Consider the following 18827-nt stretch of genomic DNA (forward strand, 5'->3'; position numbering starts at 1 on the left):
TTCATGGTAGGAAGACAGTAGGAAAGTTAAAGAGGGACAGCAAATCATGCCTTGTAGTTGATCTAGACTTTTCTCTCCCCAGTACAGTCAACACTTTGCCATCGATAATTTCCCAGCAAGAAAAGTGAATGTGCTGTAGAAAGTAAAGTGAACTGTACCCTGAAACTGACTGTGCTTCTTCCTCCTCTTTGACAACTGTTCAACAGTACTGAGATCTTGCATGGCATATCAAAAGATTTTATTGCAATTAAATTAAAAAACGTTATTTACATTGCTAGAAAAGCAACAAAAGAGAGTAACAAAAAAAAAAAAAAAAAAAATCAAGCATTGAATCCGAAGTCCAATGAAATCATGCTGAGGCGCCTTCTTTTTTCATAATCACTTCCGGTTCAGACCCAGCGTACACTGTTTATTCATAGATCCCATTTCAACCAATTCAAGGAAATTGCAAAATCACCTTCAACCCAAACAGGTTCTTCCGTATATTAACAGTGCCACCAATAATGGCAGGCCTCCACACTTCGCCAAAGGAATTCTTTTTTTCCTTCAGAAAATTATTCAAAAAATAAAACCAAAATTTTGAGTTATGTGATCTCTGGTTTCCTTACATTGATTCCTCTCATATGATGCACAGCGAGCAAATTGGTCAAGGCATACTTCAATCAGATCTGCAAATTGGCAGTCTGGTTTCAGATTGTGAACAGAGGCACAAACACCAGCAAGGTCCTGAGCAATAGGGCCCATAATCGTGAAGTCAGGTGTTCCACAAAATTTTGAGTTTCTGGCAATGCTTTCCAGAAGTAGTGCACTTCCACCTGAAGAGCATTCCGACCAACCAGATAGGAACTTAAATCTGCCCTGAAAAAAGAGAAACTCCACTCAGTGGCCAAGAAGAAAGAAACAAACTATTTAAGTTCAAAAACAATGCTGCAGCAGTTGAGTAATCAGACACAGAAGGCCTGGCTCATTCAATCAGTACATTCAATCTTCTCGCATAGAAGGGGTAAGGTTTATGCAATTGTATGACAGTCATAAGTTCTATGTTTTGTCAGTAGAAGCTAATAATAGAATCTAAAGAAAGGATATTTTTATTCTTTCAAGAAAGTTGTAGACTTAAACAGAAATTGCCAATCAGCCACTGAGAAAAGACATACCACAACGAAATGCTGTTCTCCCATATTCAAATATGACAATCCCTTTGAGAATCCAAAAGACAAACCTAAAATCTGCAAAATAGAGAAACAAATTGCTTAGTGTATCTATCTTTTTTTTTTAAAATTGATGCATTTGAATCTCAAAATTTAAAATTGAAATTTTGAGGTAATAATGGTAAGATGCTGTTCTTGCCACCAGACCCTAATAAGCTATATTTGATGTGTCATTCCCAGATGAGTAACATTATGGGCCAGGACAGCCAAATCTCTAATTTAACCACCCAACTATTCTGGCATAAACATGAATTCTCATAACAATATCATGCTTTAATAAAGAATAATAAGCTATATTTGATGTGTCATTCCCAGATGAGTAACATTATCGGCCAGGACACCTAAATCTATTATTTAACCACCCAAGTATTCAGGCATAAACATGAATCCTCATAACAATATCATGCTTTAATAAAGAGTAGGCAATAGCAGAAAGATTACCTTTTTACAAATAACACTAAAGCAAGAACAGAAACAAAGGACACAGCAATATATGAATGAACACAAGCAGTTCTACATTTCAAAAAGAATGGAAACAAGCAGTTCCGACTGATGATGACTGCACTGAAAAGTTATAACATCATGTAATCAGTCTCCTAAACCTCAGAGGATTGTCGTGCTGGTGACATGAATATCTGAAAAGAAGACAAAGATGCTGAAAGTGATGTGACACACACTTACAACAATAATGAAGTTTTATATGCTTAAAAAGCAAATGTCCTAGGCATTCAGTCTGAGTTCCCTTCTTTCTCTCCATAATATGAATATGGTTGAACTTGACAAATATAGCAATCAAACCCCTTTCATAATATCCCAAGGAATTGACAGCAGTCACAAATGTTTTTAAGTCCTTAACAGCATCAACCATATATCAGGGATAGAGGCTTCCTTCATCCAATGGTGCACATCCACTGACCTATCTGCAATGTTAACATGCCTCTCATTAGTCAAACGCACCTTTGTTAAGTTGTTGAAGAAAAAAAAAAAATTACCAGAGTTCAGTTTCCTCTGCTCAAAATGAACCTAACAAAATTGCCTCAACAAAATTGTTTCATACAAAAATAGACAGTCTGATTAGCAACCTACAAAACTACAGTAGTAAATATAATGTCAAAACAAACCAAAGGAGTTTATTGCTCAAAGTATCTCATCCTCATTTCCACTACTTTTGTTACTGCACTCCTGAGCAACTATGCATCCTCTTAGAACTAATAATCAAATACATAACAATAATGATAATAATGATAACAACCGCAACAAAAGCAACAACAACAACAATACCAATAATAATTGGCGCATCATTACTTAAATGTCTACCTCGCTTAAGCCCCCTTCCACTATGGATTGGATTTCGCCTGTAACTGGTACTTTGAAGTTTAACTTTGATGCGAACGCCTTGGCAATCCAGGTAAAGCGGTTTTGGGGGCGCAATCAAGAATAATGAGGGAGTTGTTCTTGCTTCATACTCTAGGCCCTTAGGCATCTCAGATCCCACCTAAAAGCCGACCTTTATGCTTTTCTTCATCGGCTTATTGTGTTTTCAGATGACTTCAATGGTCGACTTATGGTTGACAGCGACTCCAAAGGTCGTTATTGGTGCTCCACTCTCCCCAACCCTCTTGGCGCCATAGGAAATTTTTCCATGAAGTTGTAGACTTTGTTTTTTGTTTTTTGAAGGTGATGAGCTTTATTATGCAAGGAGAGCAAACAACCAATCAAAAGTGAGTTACCTTTAAAACAAGAGATTGGAGGGAAACACCTTGTTTAGCAAGATAATCAGCTAAACAGTTAGATAATCTCGATAAATGAGTAAAAAAAAAGCAAACAAAGAAAAATTGTCCTTGACATCATGAAATGTTGTCCAATGGCGCCAAGGAGGCTCAGAAAAGGGGGAGGAACACCAAGAGATCACTGCTTTAGAATAGTCACCTTCAATGACGAGGGGATCAAGCATGTGATCACGAAAGAGAGTGAGGCCCTAGAAGAGGACCATGAGCTTAGCAAAAGTAGAATTTGCGATTCACAAAAGCTCTGCCAAAGCCAACTGGACCACATTTGCCAAGAGCGCATTGCCGTCAAAGTTGAGCTTGAGGATGCAAGGAAGCGGAGGTCTCCAGTCATGCACAATAGGACCGTGGGAAGGGGCAAACGTCTGACCAAAGGCATGCCAATTGCTGCAAAGAGGAATCCCACCAAGTTGCATGAACTCCTTCCTAGAGTGGATCCAAGTGGAGACTTGGCCAATAATGTCATTGGCAACCTCATCAACACTTGCAAAATTGAAGTTGAAACAACAATTGTTTCTTTCCCTCCAAAGACTCCAAGGGATGTGGCCAATACAAGTTGACAGTAGAATTTTCCCCGAATGGGGGAGGGGGATCTCAAGGAGCAGTTGGCAAGTGGAGGCGAGATCAATTGGGAGGCAAAGTTGAAGGCCGATGAGGTTGAGCAAATGTATCCACACCCTCCAAGCAAAAGGGCAATGGAGAAAGATATGGGACACTTTCCTCACCGATACTGCAAAGACAAAAGGGTATTGAAATCGTGGACATTTGTTCTATTTTTTATTGTCTTTTCATGTTCCCCAGGCAGCTAATGCTTTAACAGATTCCCTTGCCAAGCAAGGAGCGAGGCTCCAATTGCTCGTTGCAAGAGTGTTTCTTTCTTACTGTTGTTGTTTTTTCCTGGTTTGCCTTGAATAAATTCACTCTTTCTCAAAAATAATAATAGTAAATAAATTAATAAACAATTTTATTTTGTTTTTTTGCAAACAAACCATCTTGATCCTATTGCTTAAGCGGCATCTAAACTCCAATCAGACATTTTCACCACAGGTAACCAGTCCAAATATCCATAGAGAAGCCCAGCCAATTATTCCCTACAAGTCAACTCCTCTTTCTTCCTTTTCTTATCAACTTATCCATTTTCAATTCCTCTCACCATGTTCTTCAGTCCAGTTGGTGTTGATTACCATTAACATAAAATTTAATGAAAATGGTTTTTTGCTTTTGATTTGTGACAGAGTACAAACAGTGATTTTTTAAAGTCGATATTGATAATGCAGTTAAATAGAAATCGCTCCAAACTAATATTATAGAACTGGAGGATCCCGATGGGGGCTCAGTACTTATGGCTGAAAAAGGTTGAGCTAATTTCACAACTCTCATAACTTCCATTTCCCATCAGATTATAGCAACAGTTCATTTTTTATGTGACAGCAAGCACTCAGTGCAGTGTGAGTGTAAGACAACATCTTCATGCCTTTATTATTTGCAAACAATTATATAAGCATAGGGTGACCAACAAATTTTAAATTGATCCTTCTGATTGCTAGAATAAAATTATAAAAAAAAAAAGCAGACTCAAATAGGACGACAAAAGTAAAAAATGTGCTAGACATAAACTAATAACCCCCCAGAAGTTAACAGGCATTGAAACTAAACATTAAAATGGTCATACGAAACAAAACAATACGCTCTTTATTTCAGGTTTTCAAGACAGACCTTGAGGAATTGAAGAATATAAAACTTAAATCAAGTAGAGTGTACATGACACTTCAAATGTATGCACCTTGAAACTGGATGCAGAAAAATTATAATATCAAACACATGATCCCAGCAGTAAAGTGGCAGCAGCAGCAGGACACAAGTGTAACAGATGATTACATAAAGTGAGTTAAACAGTCTATGTGAAACAAATTGCCCCCTTTACCATAATAAAACTAAAGGGACTAAGAGGAGTAATGTCAAAGAAATGCGGCTTGGAATAAAGTAAGGAGTCATATACCTGTCAACTATTTACATTTCCACTCAAAGCCCAGAGAGGAGCAACCAAATTATCTCCCACATTTCTAAGCATGGACAAAACTGAGGTTGCAAGTTTGAGCAATATCTGTAGCACTTTCATCAGTTTGAAGTTTTGTTATTATCTGTCAGCAATTACTTCTGCAGGTTGTTCTTCAAATTTGGGAGAATCACCAGCAGATGAATGTTCCTTAACATTCAGAAGGGTATGCTTTTCAGATATCCAACGAGCTTCCTTAAAGTGTCCAGCACTAGTAAGCCCATGAAGCAAAGAAGTGTATGTAACTTCATCCAACAGTAGCCCTCTTTGAGTCATCTGATCACATAACTTAAAAGCTTCCTCCATTTGTCCTTTCTTGCAAAACCCATGAGCTAATGTATTGTAAGTAACAACATCAGGTACATTTCCATTCTCCACCATTTTGCATAGAAGTTTAGATGCTTCGTTCAAGTTACCCAGTTTACAATAACCATCAATCAAAACAGTGTAAGTAATCTTATTCGGACGCACACCATTTTCACTCATCTCATCCAAGATACTGATGGCTTCATCCATTTGGCCCAACTTACAAAATCCACCTATTAATGTGGTGTAACAGACCACATTAGGCAACAAGCCTTTTAATTTCATCTTGTCCAGAAGTCTCTTGGCTTCCTCAATCTGACCAATTATACACATCCCATGTATAAGAGAACTATATGTCCTAACAGTGGGCAAAATTCCCTTCCTTTGCATACCATCAAAGAGCCCAAGAGCCTCGATCATATTCCCATCTTTACAGAACCCATCAATAAGAGTATTGTAGACCACAACATTTGGCTCTATCTTCAGGTCACTTAACTCCTCAAACAAATTCTTAGCCTCTTTAAGCTTCTTGACCTTGCAAAACCCAGCAATAACAGAAGAAAACACATAAATATCAGCAACCAGGCCCTCTTTCTTGCTTTCATGCCACAATGAAACAGCTTCTTCCATCTTACCCAAATTACATAACCCATGAACTAATGCTCCATATGTCACCATATCTGGAGTTTGCCCACGTTTTCTCATATCCTCCACTAACTTGAACCCTTCTTCTACCTTCCCTAACCTGCAATACCTAGATATAAGTGTATTGTATGTGATTGTATCAGGTGAAATCCCATTTTCTAACATCATTGCAAGAACCTTAACCGCCTCTTCCAAATGCTCAGACAAGCACAAACCATGTATTAAAGCATTGCAAGTGGCAGTATTAAGCTTAAACCCTTTATCTGACATTTTTGTCCAAATTTCCATTGCTTCATCATATTTATTTGACTTGCACAACCCACTAAGCAACATAGTCAAAACTGCATCGTTAGGTTTTATATTCCTCAGCATCATGTCTTTGAACAGTAGCAGGGCACAATCTAGCTCAGATTTTGTACAAAGCCAATGAATAACAGAACTAAACGCACCAGGATTGACCCAAATATTACTTGAAACCATTTGCTCTAAAAGACACCTTGCTTCTTCCATTTGACCCATCAGGCATAAACCCTTCAGAATTGAATTATATGTGACTGAATTTGGTTCAATTCCCTTAGAAACCATCTCATTCCTTACTTTCGAAGCTGCCATAAAATTTCCAGCCTTACAATATCCATCAATTAAGGTGTTATAAACAACCACATTTGGCGACATCCCCTTCATTGACATCTCTTTCAATATGCTATTAGCATCAGAAAATCTCTCTAACTTCACAAAACCATTGATAAGAGCACCATATGTAATCTGACTGGGGCTTATGCCCCTCCTGACCATTTTTTCCTTGAGTCTAAACGCCTCATCTATATTGCCACTCTTGCAGAACCCATGAATTAATGTATTATATACAATAACGTTTGGCCTAATTCCTAACTCTTCCATCTCCAGAAACAACCCAACCGCATTTTCAGTCTTCCCTCCTTTACACAAGGCATTCATCACCGTACTAAAAGAAAACAGGTCAGGTTTAACCCCCCGACGCATTATCTCAAAAAAATAACTACATTTCTCCAACTCATTAGAACTCACGAATAAATGCAATAACAAATTACATGTTTTTAACGAGGGGTACAAACCTCGATCAGCAAAACACCGGAACACATCAAAGGCATATTGCAATCCTCCAGTCGAACTAAACTGGGTGGACAAGACATGAATCAACAAATCAAAGGCTTTCGAGGATCCAACGCCATGACCCATAAAATTGTCAGCCAGAGATTCTGCAATCTCAATGTGGTGGGCATTATTTGAATCTTTAAAAGAAGCGGGAATTTTGTTATCAATGAGACGGATTAACAGTAATCGAGCAGGAGCAGCTAAACCCGACGAAAGGAGAACGTGGATGAGGATCGAGTAGGATCGAACTGTGAATCGAAAACTGAAGCGGTCAGATGCGAAGGAGAAAAAGCTCAGGGTGGTTTTCGGATGGAGCACGTATCGAGACGAGATCAGGAAGCCATCAAATGCATCCGGGGTGAGCCTTACAAGGGTCTGTTCGAACTTTGAAGTGTCGAGCGAACTCGGGTTGGAAAGAATGACCCTTAGGGTATCCACCAGTTCCTGCGGCGGCTGTTCAGGCAGGTGCAAGTGCGGCTGAGTCGGCGGTTGGCAGCCGGCACGAGATAGTGACAGGGTGAAGGTTAGCGAACGGGAGAAAACGAGATTCGGATTAACGGGAGCGATTCTTCTGAACTCCATGCAATTTCTATTTTCTCAATCATCTGTTCTTCTTGTTTAGATCAGGAGGAAGATAACGAGAGAGAAAGGGTCTCATGGCTACGAATGAGGCCACGCTGAGTGACGGGAGCGATCTTTCGACGGACCCTGATGGCAGGAGCCGGATGGAGTAAGGAGGGAAAGTCGGGAGTCCAAACCAAACTACGTTTTCTAGGGTTAGCATGAAACAGTTGAGAAAACGGGCCCTACTATATACGTGGGCCCAGTATTTGAGATACGAGTCGGGTAACAAGCACAGATCATGACTGTCAAATGGCCGATTTGACGTAATTGAGTTTATTAAGAAAATAAAAATTTTAATTTTAAAATTATATAATATAATATTTTATATGATTATGAATTAGAAACTATTTTATTTATTTAAATTACAAAGCAATGGTAAATTACTACGAATTATCTAAGTAATTTCATTAAACAATTATAACATGTATTAATTTTTATTTTATATATCAATATATATATATAATAAATCTATTCGATCAAAATAAATTAATACATGTTATTTTAATATTGTAAAAAGGGGCTAGTTTTTAATTATTTATTTACCCTCAAATTGTTTTTAATGAAACAAAAAACAAAGCGTGCGCATGTTAGAAATCGTCAGCTATGTTCTCCAAAAACGCGCCGGGTATGGATGTACGCATCCTATCGCGAGTCTCCTCCCTCCAGTAACGCAATTAGCAATATTCACACTACGTTCACGTCGTTGCTTCCACACAATTCCTTATCTGACTTGCGTCGCGTTTTTTCTATTTTTCTCTCTTGTCTGCTGCTCTCTCGCTATGAGAAGGATTATCCGAAGCTCGTCAAGCTACTTCATTTCCCGCTTTTTCCGTCAGGTTCTTATCTGATCACGGGCAATATAGTTTCTCTTTATGTCTCTTGCCTCTTTCTCTTCTATTATTGAGAGTTTCATCGTCGCATTTTACTTGTTTCAGTTTAATGATCTAAATTTTTTTTCTTACTTACTCGTTGTTCGTTTCTGACTCCAAGCATATGCTGTAATTTACGCATTTGCGAGCATTTCTCTGATTGGGGTCTTCTCTCTGCAGATTCGCCACCCTATTATCGAAGTCTCATTTTAATTTCTTCAGCTACTAAATCTGAAATTTTGCAATATCTATAGGCTTGACTTGTATTTTTGAGTAGCATTTAAAGAAGAAAGAGTCTTTAACTATGCTTTCATGCTAGATTTTCGAATGATGAGGCAGCGAGTTCCTAGGCTCATTTAGTGGAGGATTCTAAATCAATTGGAAGCAGGTCAGATTTAAAGATTGTATCTTAAAAGGAAACCCTGTGGAGCCAATGCAGATAATCCTTTATGTTGGTGGAACAGACATTTTCTCATTTTAGCCCGTTTGTTCCATTCATAGAAGAAGTTATATATTGGATTTCTTGGTTGAAGAATCTACATTCATTTGTGTCTCAGGTCATATGTATGGTTCTTTTTCTTCTTTGCTTTGATGAACCAAGACAAAAAATGTTAAGTGTTAAAGCAAACTCTCAGTCCTTGTTTTTCCTGTCTATTCAGAAGCATGAATGCTACGCCAGTTGCAGTCCCCTTATAGCCAAAAAACTCGTGGAAATTTAATTACAATCCTGGCTGGTGTTCTACTTGTACAATGTTTTTATTTTGGAGATTAACTTAGAATGAGTTTTTTTCTTTCTGACGTTCAGATTTCATTTGGAATTCAGTCTGTTGTAAGATGGCATCTTCTCCCCAACCTAATTATTTCTCTCATGGCAAAAGCACCTGTGCTTCCTTTGACTTCCCGCCAACAAGTAAGCAGCCGGTGCTACAGAGCATCTTTAGACATAATATGAGTTCAGATAAGTGGAGGTTATGGTCAAATCGCAAAACTGCGGTGATCTCTTTGAACTCAAATTTGAAAAGAAAATGTGGCCTCTGGAGTACTGGAGCATCAAGCTTCCTGTCTTGCAGGAGAGGAAAGAGTATGTTGCTCAGTGCATTCGATGCAGGCTTTTGTGATTCTGAGGTATCTTCTTATGCTTGTTTATTTCTTGCTACTTCAGTCTCATTGAGACGTAAGATACCAAATGAAGAATAACTCAAGATGTATATGATTTTTAATTTGTGCATAATGTGGAGTTTTATTTTCTTTTCATCTCTCTCAGCCACCTCTTTTTGCTGTCATTTTTTCTTCCCTTCTTTCCTGAAATGAAAATGTAAGGAAATTTTGAAAATTTAAGAGGTGAACAGGCACACACAAAAAAAAAAAAAAAAAGTGAACACGTAACATGTCAAAAGTTCTGTTTTGTTACCTTTTAGGGGTATTTGCTGGTTTCTTTTATTTTTTATTATCTGGATGAAAAGCCTTGAATTATTTTTTTGCAGCATGATTTGTTACCTACTTCAATCATTTTTGTTGATCTAAAGTGAGACTATTTTGGAACTTTCACAGGAGGTAAAAAGAAGAAAAAAAAAAGAGGTGAACAAACACACACACACAAAAAGGCGAAGTCATAAAATGTCTAAAGTTTTGTTTTTACCTTCGTGCATTTCTGTTGGTGTCATTTATTAATATTTGTCTGGATCAAAAGCAGTGAAAAAAAAAAGTAAACAAATTCACTACAAAATTTTTTACAGCATAATCTGTTACCTAACTTCAACCATCTTTTTTTATCTAAAGCAATTTTATTTTGGAACATTACCAGGAGGTGAATAACCTACCCTTTTCAGAGAAAGTGCTAGTAAATGTTCTGAAGCACTGGAAGCAAGTACAGATCATTGCTTTATCTGGCTTACTAGCTTGTGCAATTTGGACTGTCCCTTCAGCTGATGCAGTTGATGCCCTCAAGACATGTACCTGCCTATTGAAGGAATGCAGGTAACTTAGTTCAATTAATTCTATTAATGTGCCTATTTGATTATTGTTGCCTACTTCACACATGGTATCTCGTGGTTGATCTTGTTGATTCAACTTCAAAAGGATGATATGTTTAAGTTTGGATCTCAATTGTATATTTCTTGTTGAACCTTCTTGAGCACTCATATTTGTCATTTGGAAACTTTGAACATTCATAAATGCTTTTTACTTGTCTTCTGTCTTGTATAATTTCTGGTTGTACCTTGTTGTCCTGTCCTATGTGCTGCCTTTTCCTGATTGCTTTGGAAATGATTGCTTCAGAAGGTAGTTTATGAACACTGAGTGGTCATTTTTGATATCTTTGTGGATTGGAGCTTGGTTAATGGTCAGACGGGGAAATTTCTAGTATGAGGTCTTGGGTTCAAATCTCACTTGGGTATGGAGTTTAACAATCGAAAAAAATATGTTCATCTTATTCCAGTCCACTCATCACTGTGGAGTTTCCATGTATTTGACTGCAGCTTAAAAATTCCTCTAATTTAATAAATTACAATAATTTTTTTTCCAGTCTATTACAACATGGATTTTTTTTTTCCAGGGTGGAACTTGCCAAGTGCATTGCAAACCCATCTTGTGCCGCTAACATTGCTTGTCTGCAGACATGTAACAATCGACCTGATGAAATCGAATGCCAGGTTGGTTGAAGCAAGCCTTCTCTATTCATTTTTAAGACCTGCCCGGTTATGGTCGCGGAGACTTATTGTGATTGCTCCATTTTTCTAGTCTTCTTACATTGCAGATTAAATGTGGGGATCTCTTTGAGAACAGTGTTGCAGATGAATTCAATGAATGTGCTGTCTCAAGAAAGAAATGTGTCCCTCGAAAGTCTGATGTTGGGGAGTTTCCAGTACCAGATGCTTCTGCACTGGTTAAAAGTTTCAACATGGCAGACTTCAATGGGAAATGGTACATAACAAGTGGACTAAATCCTACCTTTGATACTTTTGACTGTCAAGTGCATGAGTTCCATGAGGAATCCAACAAACTAGTGGGGAACTTATCATGGCGGATACGAACTCCTGATGGTGGATTTTTCACTCGTTCAGCTGTGCAGAAATTTGTTCAAGATTCATCTCAGCCAGGAATTCTCTACAATCATGACAACGAGTACCTTCACTACCAAGATGACTGGTCTTCTCTCTCATCCCTGTTTCTTGTCTCAAGTTGCTTGTTTTCTTTTAAGAAAGATTCGATGTGCATCACCTGGGCCATGTGTCATAGACATGGTTTAGTAGAAAGATGACCAGCAGATGCTCATCTAAGGGGAACCATCTGTTTCATTCTGCTTGCATTGTGGCTAATTCAGTCACCTTGTGAATCTAACTTGTGGATTGAGAATTGGAAAATATGCTCTGTTTCTCAATCCAAAAATTAGACTGCTAGAACAGTTCAAGGAACAGTATGTGAAGTGCATGCGTCCTAAATCCAGGCGAAAGACAAATAATTATTGAAGTCAGGTATCTTCCTTATTAACATTTCTCAAGCGTAGAAGGAAAACCATTGCATTGTTATTAGATTTGTCTGCACTAAGCCTAAGAGTCAAGCTCACATGATCCTTATCTGCAGGTACATTCTCTCATCGAAGATAGAGAGCAAGTCAGATGATTACATATTTGTTTATTATAGAGGAAGGAATGATGCATGGGATGGATATGGTGGTGCAGTTGTGTATACCAGAAGTGCAGTGCTACCAGAGAATATAGTCCCAGAGCTAGAAAAAGCCGCAAAGAGCATTGGTCGTGACTTCAGCGAATTTATCAAGACTGATAATACATGTGGACCAGAACCACCTCTTGTAGAGAGGCTAGAAAAGACAGTGGAAGAAGGTGAAAAGACCATTGTAAGGGAGGTTGAAGAAATTGAAGCAGAAGTTGAGAAAGTGGGGAAGACTGAAGTGAGTTTGTTTCAGAAGTTGGCTGAAGGGTTTAAGGAACTTATGAAAGATGAACAGAACTTTGTGAGAGACTTGAGCAAAGAAGAGAAGGAGGTTCTGGAGGGACTCAAAATGGAGGCCGCAGAGGTCGAAAAATTATTTGGACAGACTTTGCCACTGAGGAAGCTCAGATAGCACAGTGGTGCTCTCCCTTCCCTTCATGGGAGCCTTTAGAACAGAGGCTGTTGGTTTGTACCCACTAAGGATTCCTCTCCCTCTCTCTCTCTTTCTCTCATGGATAGTGATTCTTAAATTATTACTCTTTTGATTCCTTTATTCTTGAAATGCATATTCTGGTTGTGCTAGTGCAGTACAGTACCAAAGTTCATGTAAATGTTTTAATTATTTCGCACAGTTGCTACGAATTAGAGAAGAGTTATTGCACAGACCTTTCGATAAATTGCAAAACGACACCTTGGAATGCCATTACGCAACTAGTTTCAAAAAGTAATTATAATAAAGACTCAATAGGCCTCTTCTGTTTGGTAAACTGCTTCTATATCTGTGCAGGATCCTATATTCTCAAACCCCAAATGATTGCCAATTTGTCGTTGGTTTCGGTTGAATCGGTGACATATTTTCTTTAAGACATCCTTGATCTCGAGCAAACCGTTTCTCCAGATTAGCACATCTAATGATTTCTGTGGTTCTGTTCTCTGTTAAGTTTTGATTAACGTCGTTAAAGGCTCAATAACTCTTCTAATGATTAGTTAAAGTTTCTCCAGATTAGCACATCTAATGATTTCTGTGATATCATTTTATTTTATAAGTATTTTATTTTATATAATAAATTATATTTATTTACCTATTACCCACGAGGAAATGGGTAAATAAAGAAGAGGTTATTTTATTTCAAACGCAACAATCAACGATATTTTATTTCATTATATTGTTAAGTTGTGGAGTCTAATCAATGTCCTACGTTGAGTTGGTACGCAGATCGACCTTTGCAGTAAAATTGTCGTAGGAAATGAAACCATGATATATTGACTATTGTTACATTAAAGGTCGTTTGGGGATTTAATATTTGTAATCCGATTGCCCTAATTTTCTCTTTATATTTGGGAGAACGCCATTGTTAGGGTTTTATCACCCAAAGTATTATTCATCATCTGAAAAGCATCTTGAGTTACAGCCTAAGAGAGGTTAGAGAAAAACACTTATAAGTATATGCAATTTCTCTTATAAATTATTTCATATTCATAGTGGATTACTACAACGATGGGAGACAAAACGTAATCTCACCTTAAGGCGAATTTGTATAAATCTTGTGTTTGTTTTTCCTTTCTCCCACGATTATTATTATTACTCCTGTTAATTTGGAATTAAGACGTTTAATTCCTAACATATATTAACACTAAAATGAGGTTCTTTTCTATGAAACAAAATATCTATCATCTTCATCTCAGGTGGTCGACCACTAATCAGTTGTAACATTCATCTTTCATTTTTTATTTTTTATTTTTTTTTTGTGATCTTCCTACTTGTTTGCATTAACAAAGCCTTTCTAACCAATGAACTACTATAGATTTGTCAAACAAGCGTAATCCATTTGAAATGACTTCCTTCAGTTTCTTATCACTGTTGCAACCCCCAAGCACTTACCACTACTCCCTTAAGACAATATCAGTGTATCTGACCCTGTAATTATTTTGGTTTTCTTGTTCCTGAATATGATAGAGGACAATAAAGAATATCAGAAAAATGTTAGGTAAAGGTATGCAAACATTTATCCCACCAAGCCTCTTGGCATTGGTGATATAAGAAGGCACACAAACACGAAAAAAAAGAATGCACTTTGAAGAGCTTCTTTATATGAAAACAGCCTCCATATCTATATACAGGCTTGTATCTCAAGAGCTCCCTTACATTCAACCATCATTTTCTGCTCCCCCAAAAGCAGCAATACCACTGAAAAAAAAAAAAAAAAAAGATAAATTAGAAACTAAAGTTGAGTAAATTTTGAGATCATAGCCGTGCTCAGGAAGCAGTGAATTGAATAACAAAAGAATAAAATATACAAGATGACAAGGCCAAATATCAAAACCATCCAAAACAAAAAATGTGAAAGCCTACCACGACAGATTGTTCTGGCAGCAGTAGGGCACAAGGCAATGAACTTACTCAATGAAATAAGAAAGCCATATTTCTACCGAGGGAAGTGCTAGTAAGGCTGAAGCAGTGATCTTTTAGAACTTCAAATTTCAGCAGTCACAAGAAGGTCAAAACCAAAGTAAGCATTGGAGAACCAACCGTTGGTTCTGGATTGTCAGGATTGTCATGGTTTCTGCTATTTGAGTAAGAAGAATCTGTTGGCACTGCAGGAAACTTTGCTGCTCCTGTCTGCTTCTCCTCTCTCACTTTGTTAAATATGTGAGTATACCCATCAGCTGATGCAGGATCCATCTCATTCCAGTCGCCAAATTTTGGTACAGCTGCATCTTTCTCAGTCTGCCACATTAAAACTCACATCATACTGTTATTCCAGAGAAGACTTTAGTAAATTTGATATTTTATGCTAGGAAGCAGAAAATAGATGAGAAAGGCTTTACAGTTTCAACAGATCGCAGTCTGGATCTTCCTGGAGTAGAGGGACCTAACCCATGGCTACCTTCATGTGGTCCTCTTTTGTCCCTTGAAGGAGAAGACACTCCACCTCTACTAGGAGTCTTAGCTTGATAATGTGGGTGCAAGGGTGATTGTTCTATGCTTCGATCAGACCCACCACTGATTCTTCTGCCCCTTCTGTGAGAATCACTTGAATTTACTCCACGGCTATGAGGTGGGTCGGTAAAAACTTTGCGTACGCCACCATCAGGAGGACCTGGAGAAGCAGTGAACTTCTTGAACTCACCTTCTTCTCTGCTTGAGTGACCCTCGTGCATGGGTCTTGCTGCTGCCAATGAAGCTTGGAGGGGGGAGTCTATGTTGGGTGCACTTCTGACAGGAGGTGCACGACCATGAGGCATGTCTTCAGAAAATGCATCCGGGTTCTCCTGAGGATCATTTGGATTGATTAACTTCCCACCGCTTTTATCTTTTCGTGCTTTATCAAAGTAGGCAGTGTAAGGGACATTTTCATCACTTTCCCAATTACCGAATTGAGGTACATGAGGCCGTCGCTGTTGATGAATAATCATGAATTTTGTTATTTATCCAATTACAGATTAGTAAATTGGACATACATCTGATTATTGCAGAAGTAGAATAAACATGAATTCTGTTATTAATCCAATTGAAGCATCTCAGGAAGTTGAACAAACAGATACGCAATACTGAACTTGCAATCTGAAATTACATTCAAAGAAGCATGCGTTTAAGTGGCAAAAGGAAGCTAGAAAGAGCACTGCCCTTATTCATTAATGCCTCCATATTGTGAACCAAGTTACCTGATATTTTCTCACTACTAATTGTTACTTTTTCCTCTCTTTCTTTTCCTTTTAAGAAAGTAAAAAAAATAAATGAATTAGACCAATAATGCAGTTTCCCAGAGGACTCCGCAGACAGAGGTTCCCTTGATATATAATGTTAGAAAATCAGCAGAACATTTTGGTCGTTTTACCATAGCTGTAATTCTGGGGATGATATTATAATGTTCAGCAGTTTTAAATTTCTTAGTACAAATTTCATGTAATTTTGGTTAGTCTATTAGGAGATATAAGGGTTTATGTAACATGTAACTAAATAGGGGTAGTTTTTGTAACTGTCTAACACTAAAGTGAATAATAAGAAGTGGATTCCAGAGCAGGCTCTCTTCTCTCTTTCCTCTCTCCCTCATTTTCTCTCTGAAACTCTCAATTTTTACTTATTTTTTATCATAATAACAAAGCAAGCAACGACATAGATGAAAAGCCTCATGGTTCAAGAAGGAACATCCACAAGAAAGACCAAGAAAAAGGAATAAATGAAAACAGAAATGAGCAAACCATATAGAAGACCAAAAGAAGATTCAAACTTTTAGCACCAAACAGAAAATAGTCCTCTATTCAGAAGTGGATGTGAGTAAAGAAAATAATTACAATTCTTTACATGTTAAAGGTTAACAGATAAAATTGTGAGATTTGAACTGGAAAGCAATTCATACAAGTCATTCACAATTTATCAACACAGGCAACAATTACAAAACCTGAATAATTCGAACCACATTCTCCAAATTTATGTCTGCTTCTAAGTTTTTCCAATAAGCTCTGTCAAAGAACATTCCCTCCAATAATAATACTCGAGGAAGATTACAGAATAATTAAAAAAACTGAGCTACAGGAGAGAAAAAATGGCCAAGCCCACTAATATCTGAAGACAGAAGTTCAGCATACACCACTAGAAGCCGAAATTCTAACACCAGAAGCTCCTATCTACTATGAAGACACAACAAAGGATCCAACATAGAAATAATAGCCAAAGAAAAATGCAAATCATATATCCCAAACCCTAATGAAAAACAATAACTAATGCCTAAAAGTTTATGTTCAAATTTCTATAGCACAAATGATTTTCTTCACGATATGCTTAAGAAAACACAAAGACCAAAACTGTGATGAGAGTCATGAGACCACTGTTCCAGTGGCACCTCCCAGCTAAAAGAAAAGATGATCTTCAAAATATGACTTCTAAAAATTGAAATATTAAACATCCTTACAAACAGAAACAAATGAAAAAGAAAATAATGACAGAAAAAAAGAACCAACTGTGCTGAACCAATAAAATCCAAGTTTTCAAATTACCTAACCTTTTTATCTGCCAGAAAGAAAAAGCTAGAAAAAACCTCGGTCCCTAAAGCTATTTTTTTTTTTTTTTTAAAATGCAGCTCCCCAGAACTTATATTTTGAAATATTAATTCTAAAACACAATCACCGTAAAAAAATTAAGCCAGTCTACATAAAAAAATCAAGAAACACAAGAAATAGGACAACTGTGAAGTATATCTCCTCTATGCATATATTGAACTCCCAGATACATTTCCCAAAGGAAAAGTAAAATATCAAGAAAGGTTAACCCTTGAACTAAAGAACAAATTCAGATCAAATCCTGGAAACACCTATTCTCCTCGTCTAATTTCTATTGACATTACTATTGCACCACATACAGCAAATAACATCAACCCAACTGTACTTTTCCATTAAAAATCGAAATTTGAAACCCCAAACAGCCCAAAATTTCTGGCTGATATTAAACTGCACAAAAAGAGTAAACAAAGACACAACACAAACTCTGAGCAGACATCAAACTACAGAAGCAATTCAAACATAAGGTAAGTCTTACTAAAAGAAGAAAAGACAGCTTTCTGGTTTGTAAAAGTTGTTCAAACATCCGAAACCCAATCCAAACAAATCTCTTGTACTTCAAAAGAATCATGAAAAATCAAACGTAGAAGAAATAAGCAATAAGCAAAACGGACGAGTTTCCTGCAAATATTAAATTCAATAACAAAGACACCTTCCACAGTAAAATAAACAACAGCTGCCACTAAATCAAGCGCCAAAACTCCAATACTGAGCATATGATTCTCAGTGGAAGGAATTGAACTTGAATATCAGTACTTGACAAAACAAGCGAACGTCATACAAGTTGCCAGCAAAAGCGTTTCTTTGCTCACATCAAAGCTCAAATTGCAAATAAAAGACCCAAACCACAATTTCCTACGTATCATATGTTTGAAAATTTCGAAAACATGTACTAGCAAAACTCCCAAGCTCATTGTTTGAACCAAGTAAATCAAACAAAAAAAGATGCAGCCGAAGTGTTCAAACCTCTTACCCACGAAATCCACTAACTAATAAATAAACTACAAGAGAAAGTGAAGTTTCCTGCTATAAAAAAAAAACTCAGCACTTCCTACAAAGAAATGAAACCATAAATTTTTTCAAAAAAAAAAAAAAAAAGGGACTCACAGCCATTGAGATCCACCAGACCCAGCTCCAAAAACTCCTTATTTAGCCTCCTTCCTCTCTTCTTTTCCCCCCTCCGCAGGCAAAGACGAATAAACAACAAAAAAATAGATTCAGGAAATTCTGAATACTTTCTGCAAAGCCCGTTTTGAAGATTCAAGTCTGATTGACATTAAACAGCACAAAACAACTCATTTCACATTGACCGGTGCCACCGGTAACGTTTGACTATTCGAAGCAACTCCCCACACTGTAAGTTATATGTACAGTGTACGCTTCACGCAGGTCCGCGTCTCCGCAGCAGCTGACTTGAACTTCTATAGCTCTATGTTCTACGTTTGATTTATTCTTCACCATTTCAATA

General features: G+C 37.4%; 3 protein-coding genes across 4 annotated transcripts; 1 reads left to right on the plus strand and 2 right to left on the minus strand.

Moving 5' to 3' along the window:
- Window positions 1-170: 170 nt before the first annotated feature.
- On the minus strand, window positions 171-7718 carry LOC137963491 (pentatricopeptide repeat-containing protein At4g19440, chloroplastic-like). Its single transcript, XM_068810606.1, has 4 exons — window positions 4995-7718; window positions 1890-2128; window positions 1155-1226; window positions 171-858 (listed from the first exon to the last, which is right to left on the minus strand). Exon 1 carries the CDS (start codon window positions 7716-7718, stop codon window positions 5133-5135), a length of 2586 nt encoding a protein of 861 aa, XP_068666707.1. The 3' UTR covers window positions 171-858; window positions 1155-1226; window positions 1890-2128; window positions 4995-5132.
- A 796-nt stretch (window positions 7719-8514) lies between these two features.
- On the plus strand, window positions 8515-12969 carry LOC137962262 (violaxanthin de-epoxidase, chloroplastic-like). The gene is made up of 6 exons (XM_068809027.1): window positions 8515-8596; window positions 9435-9754; window positions 10434-10606; window positions 11184-11280; window positions 11385-11776; window positions 12212-12969. Exons 2-6 carry the CDS (start codon window positions 9464-9466, stop codon window positions 12711-12713), a joined length of 1455 nt encoding a protein of 484 aa, XP_068665128.1. The 5' UTR covers window positions 8515-8596; window positions 9435-9463; the 3' UTR covers window positions 12714-12969.
- Window positions 12970-13951: 982 nt separating this feature from the next.
- LOC137963659 (RPM1-interacting protein 4-like) lies at window positions 13952-18751 on the minus strand. Of its 2 annotated transcripts, none has more exons than XM_068810818.1 (4): window positions 18467-18751; window positions 15131-15574; window positions 14832-15029; window positions 13952-14489 (listed from the first exon to the last, which is right to left on the minus strand). In XM_068810818.1, the coding sequence occupies exons 1-4, from the start codon at window positions 18470-18472 to the stop codon at window positions 14457-14459; spliced, it is 681 nt and encodes a 226-aa protein (XP_068666919.1). In that variant the 5' UTR covers window positions 18473-18751; the 3' UTR covers window positions 13952-14456. The 2 variants fall into 2 exon arrangements, with proteins under 2 accessions (XP_068666919.1, XP_068666918.1); XM_068810817.1 differs by having other exon boundaries at window positions 15131-15700.
- Window positions 18752-18827: the final 76 nt, after the last annotated feature.

This window comes from Aristolochia californica, unplaced genomic scaffold (genome assembly GCF_029961685.1).
Source record: "Aristolochia californica isolate CCGP_79_NKW_82.1479 unplaced genomic scaffold, dmAriCali1.0.hap1 SCAF_4, whole genome shotgun sequence".
Taxonomy (NCBI): domain Eukaryota; kingdom Viridiplantae; phylum Streptophyta; class Magnoliopsida; order Piperales; family Aristolochiaceae; genus Aristolochia; species Aristolochia californica.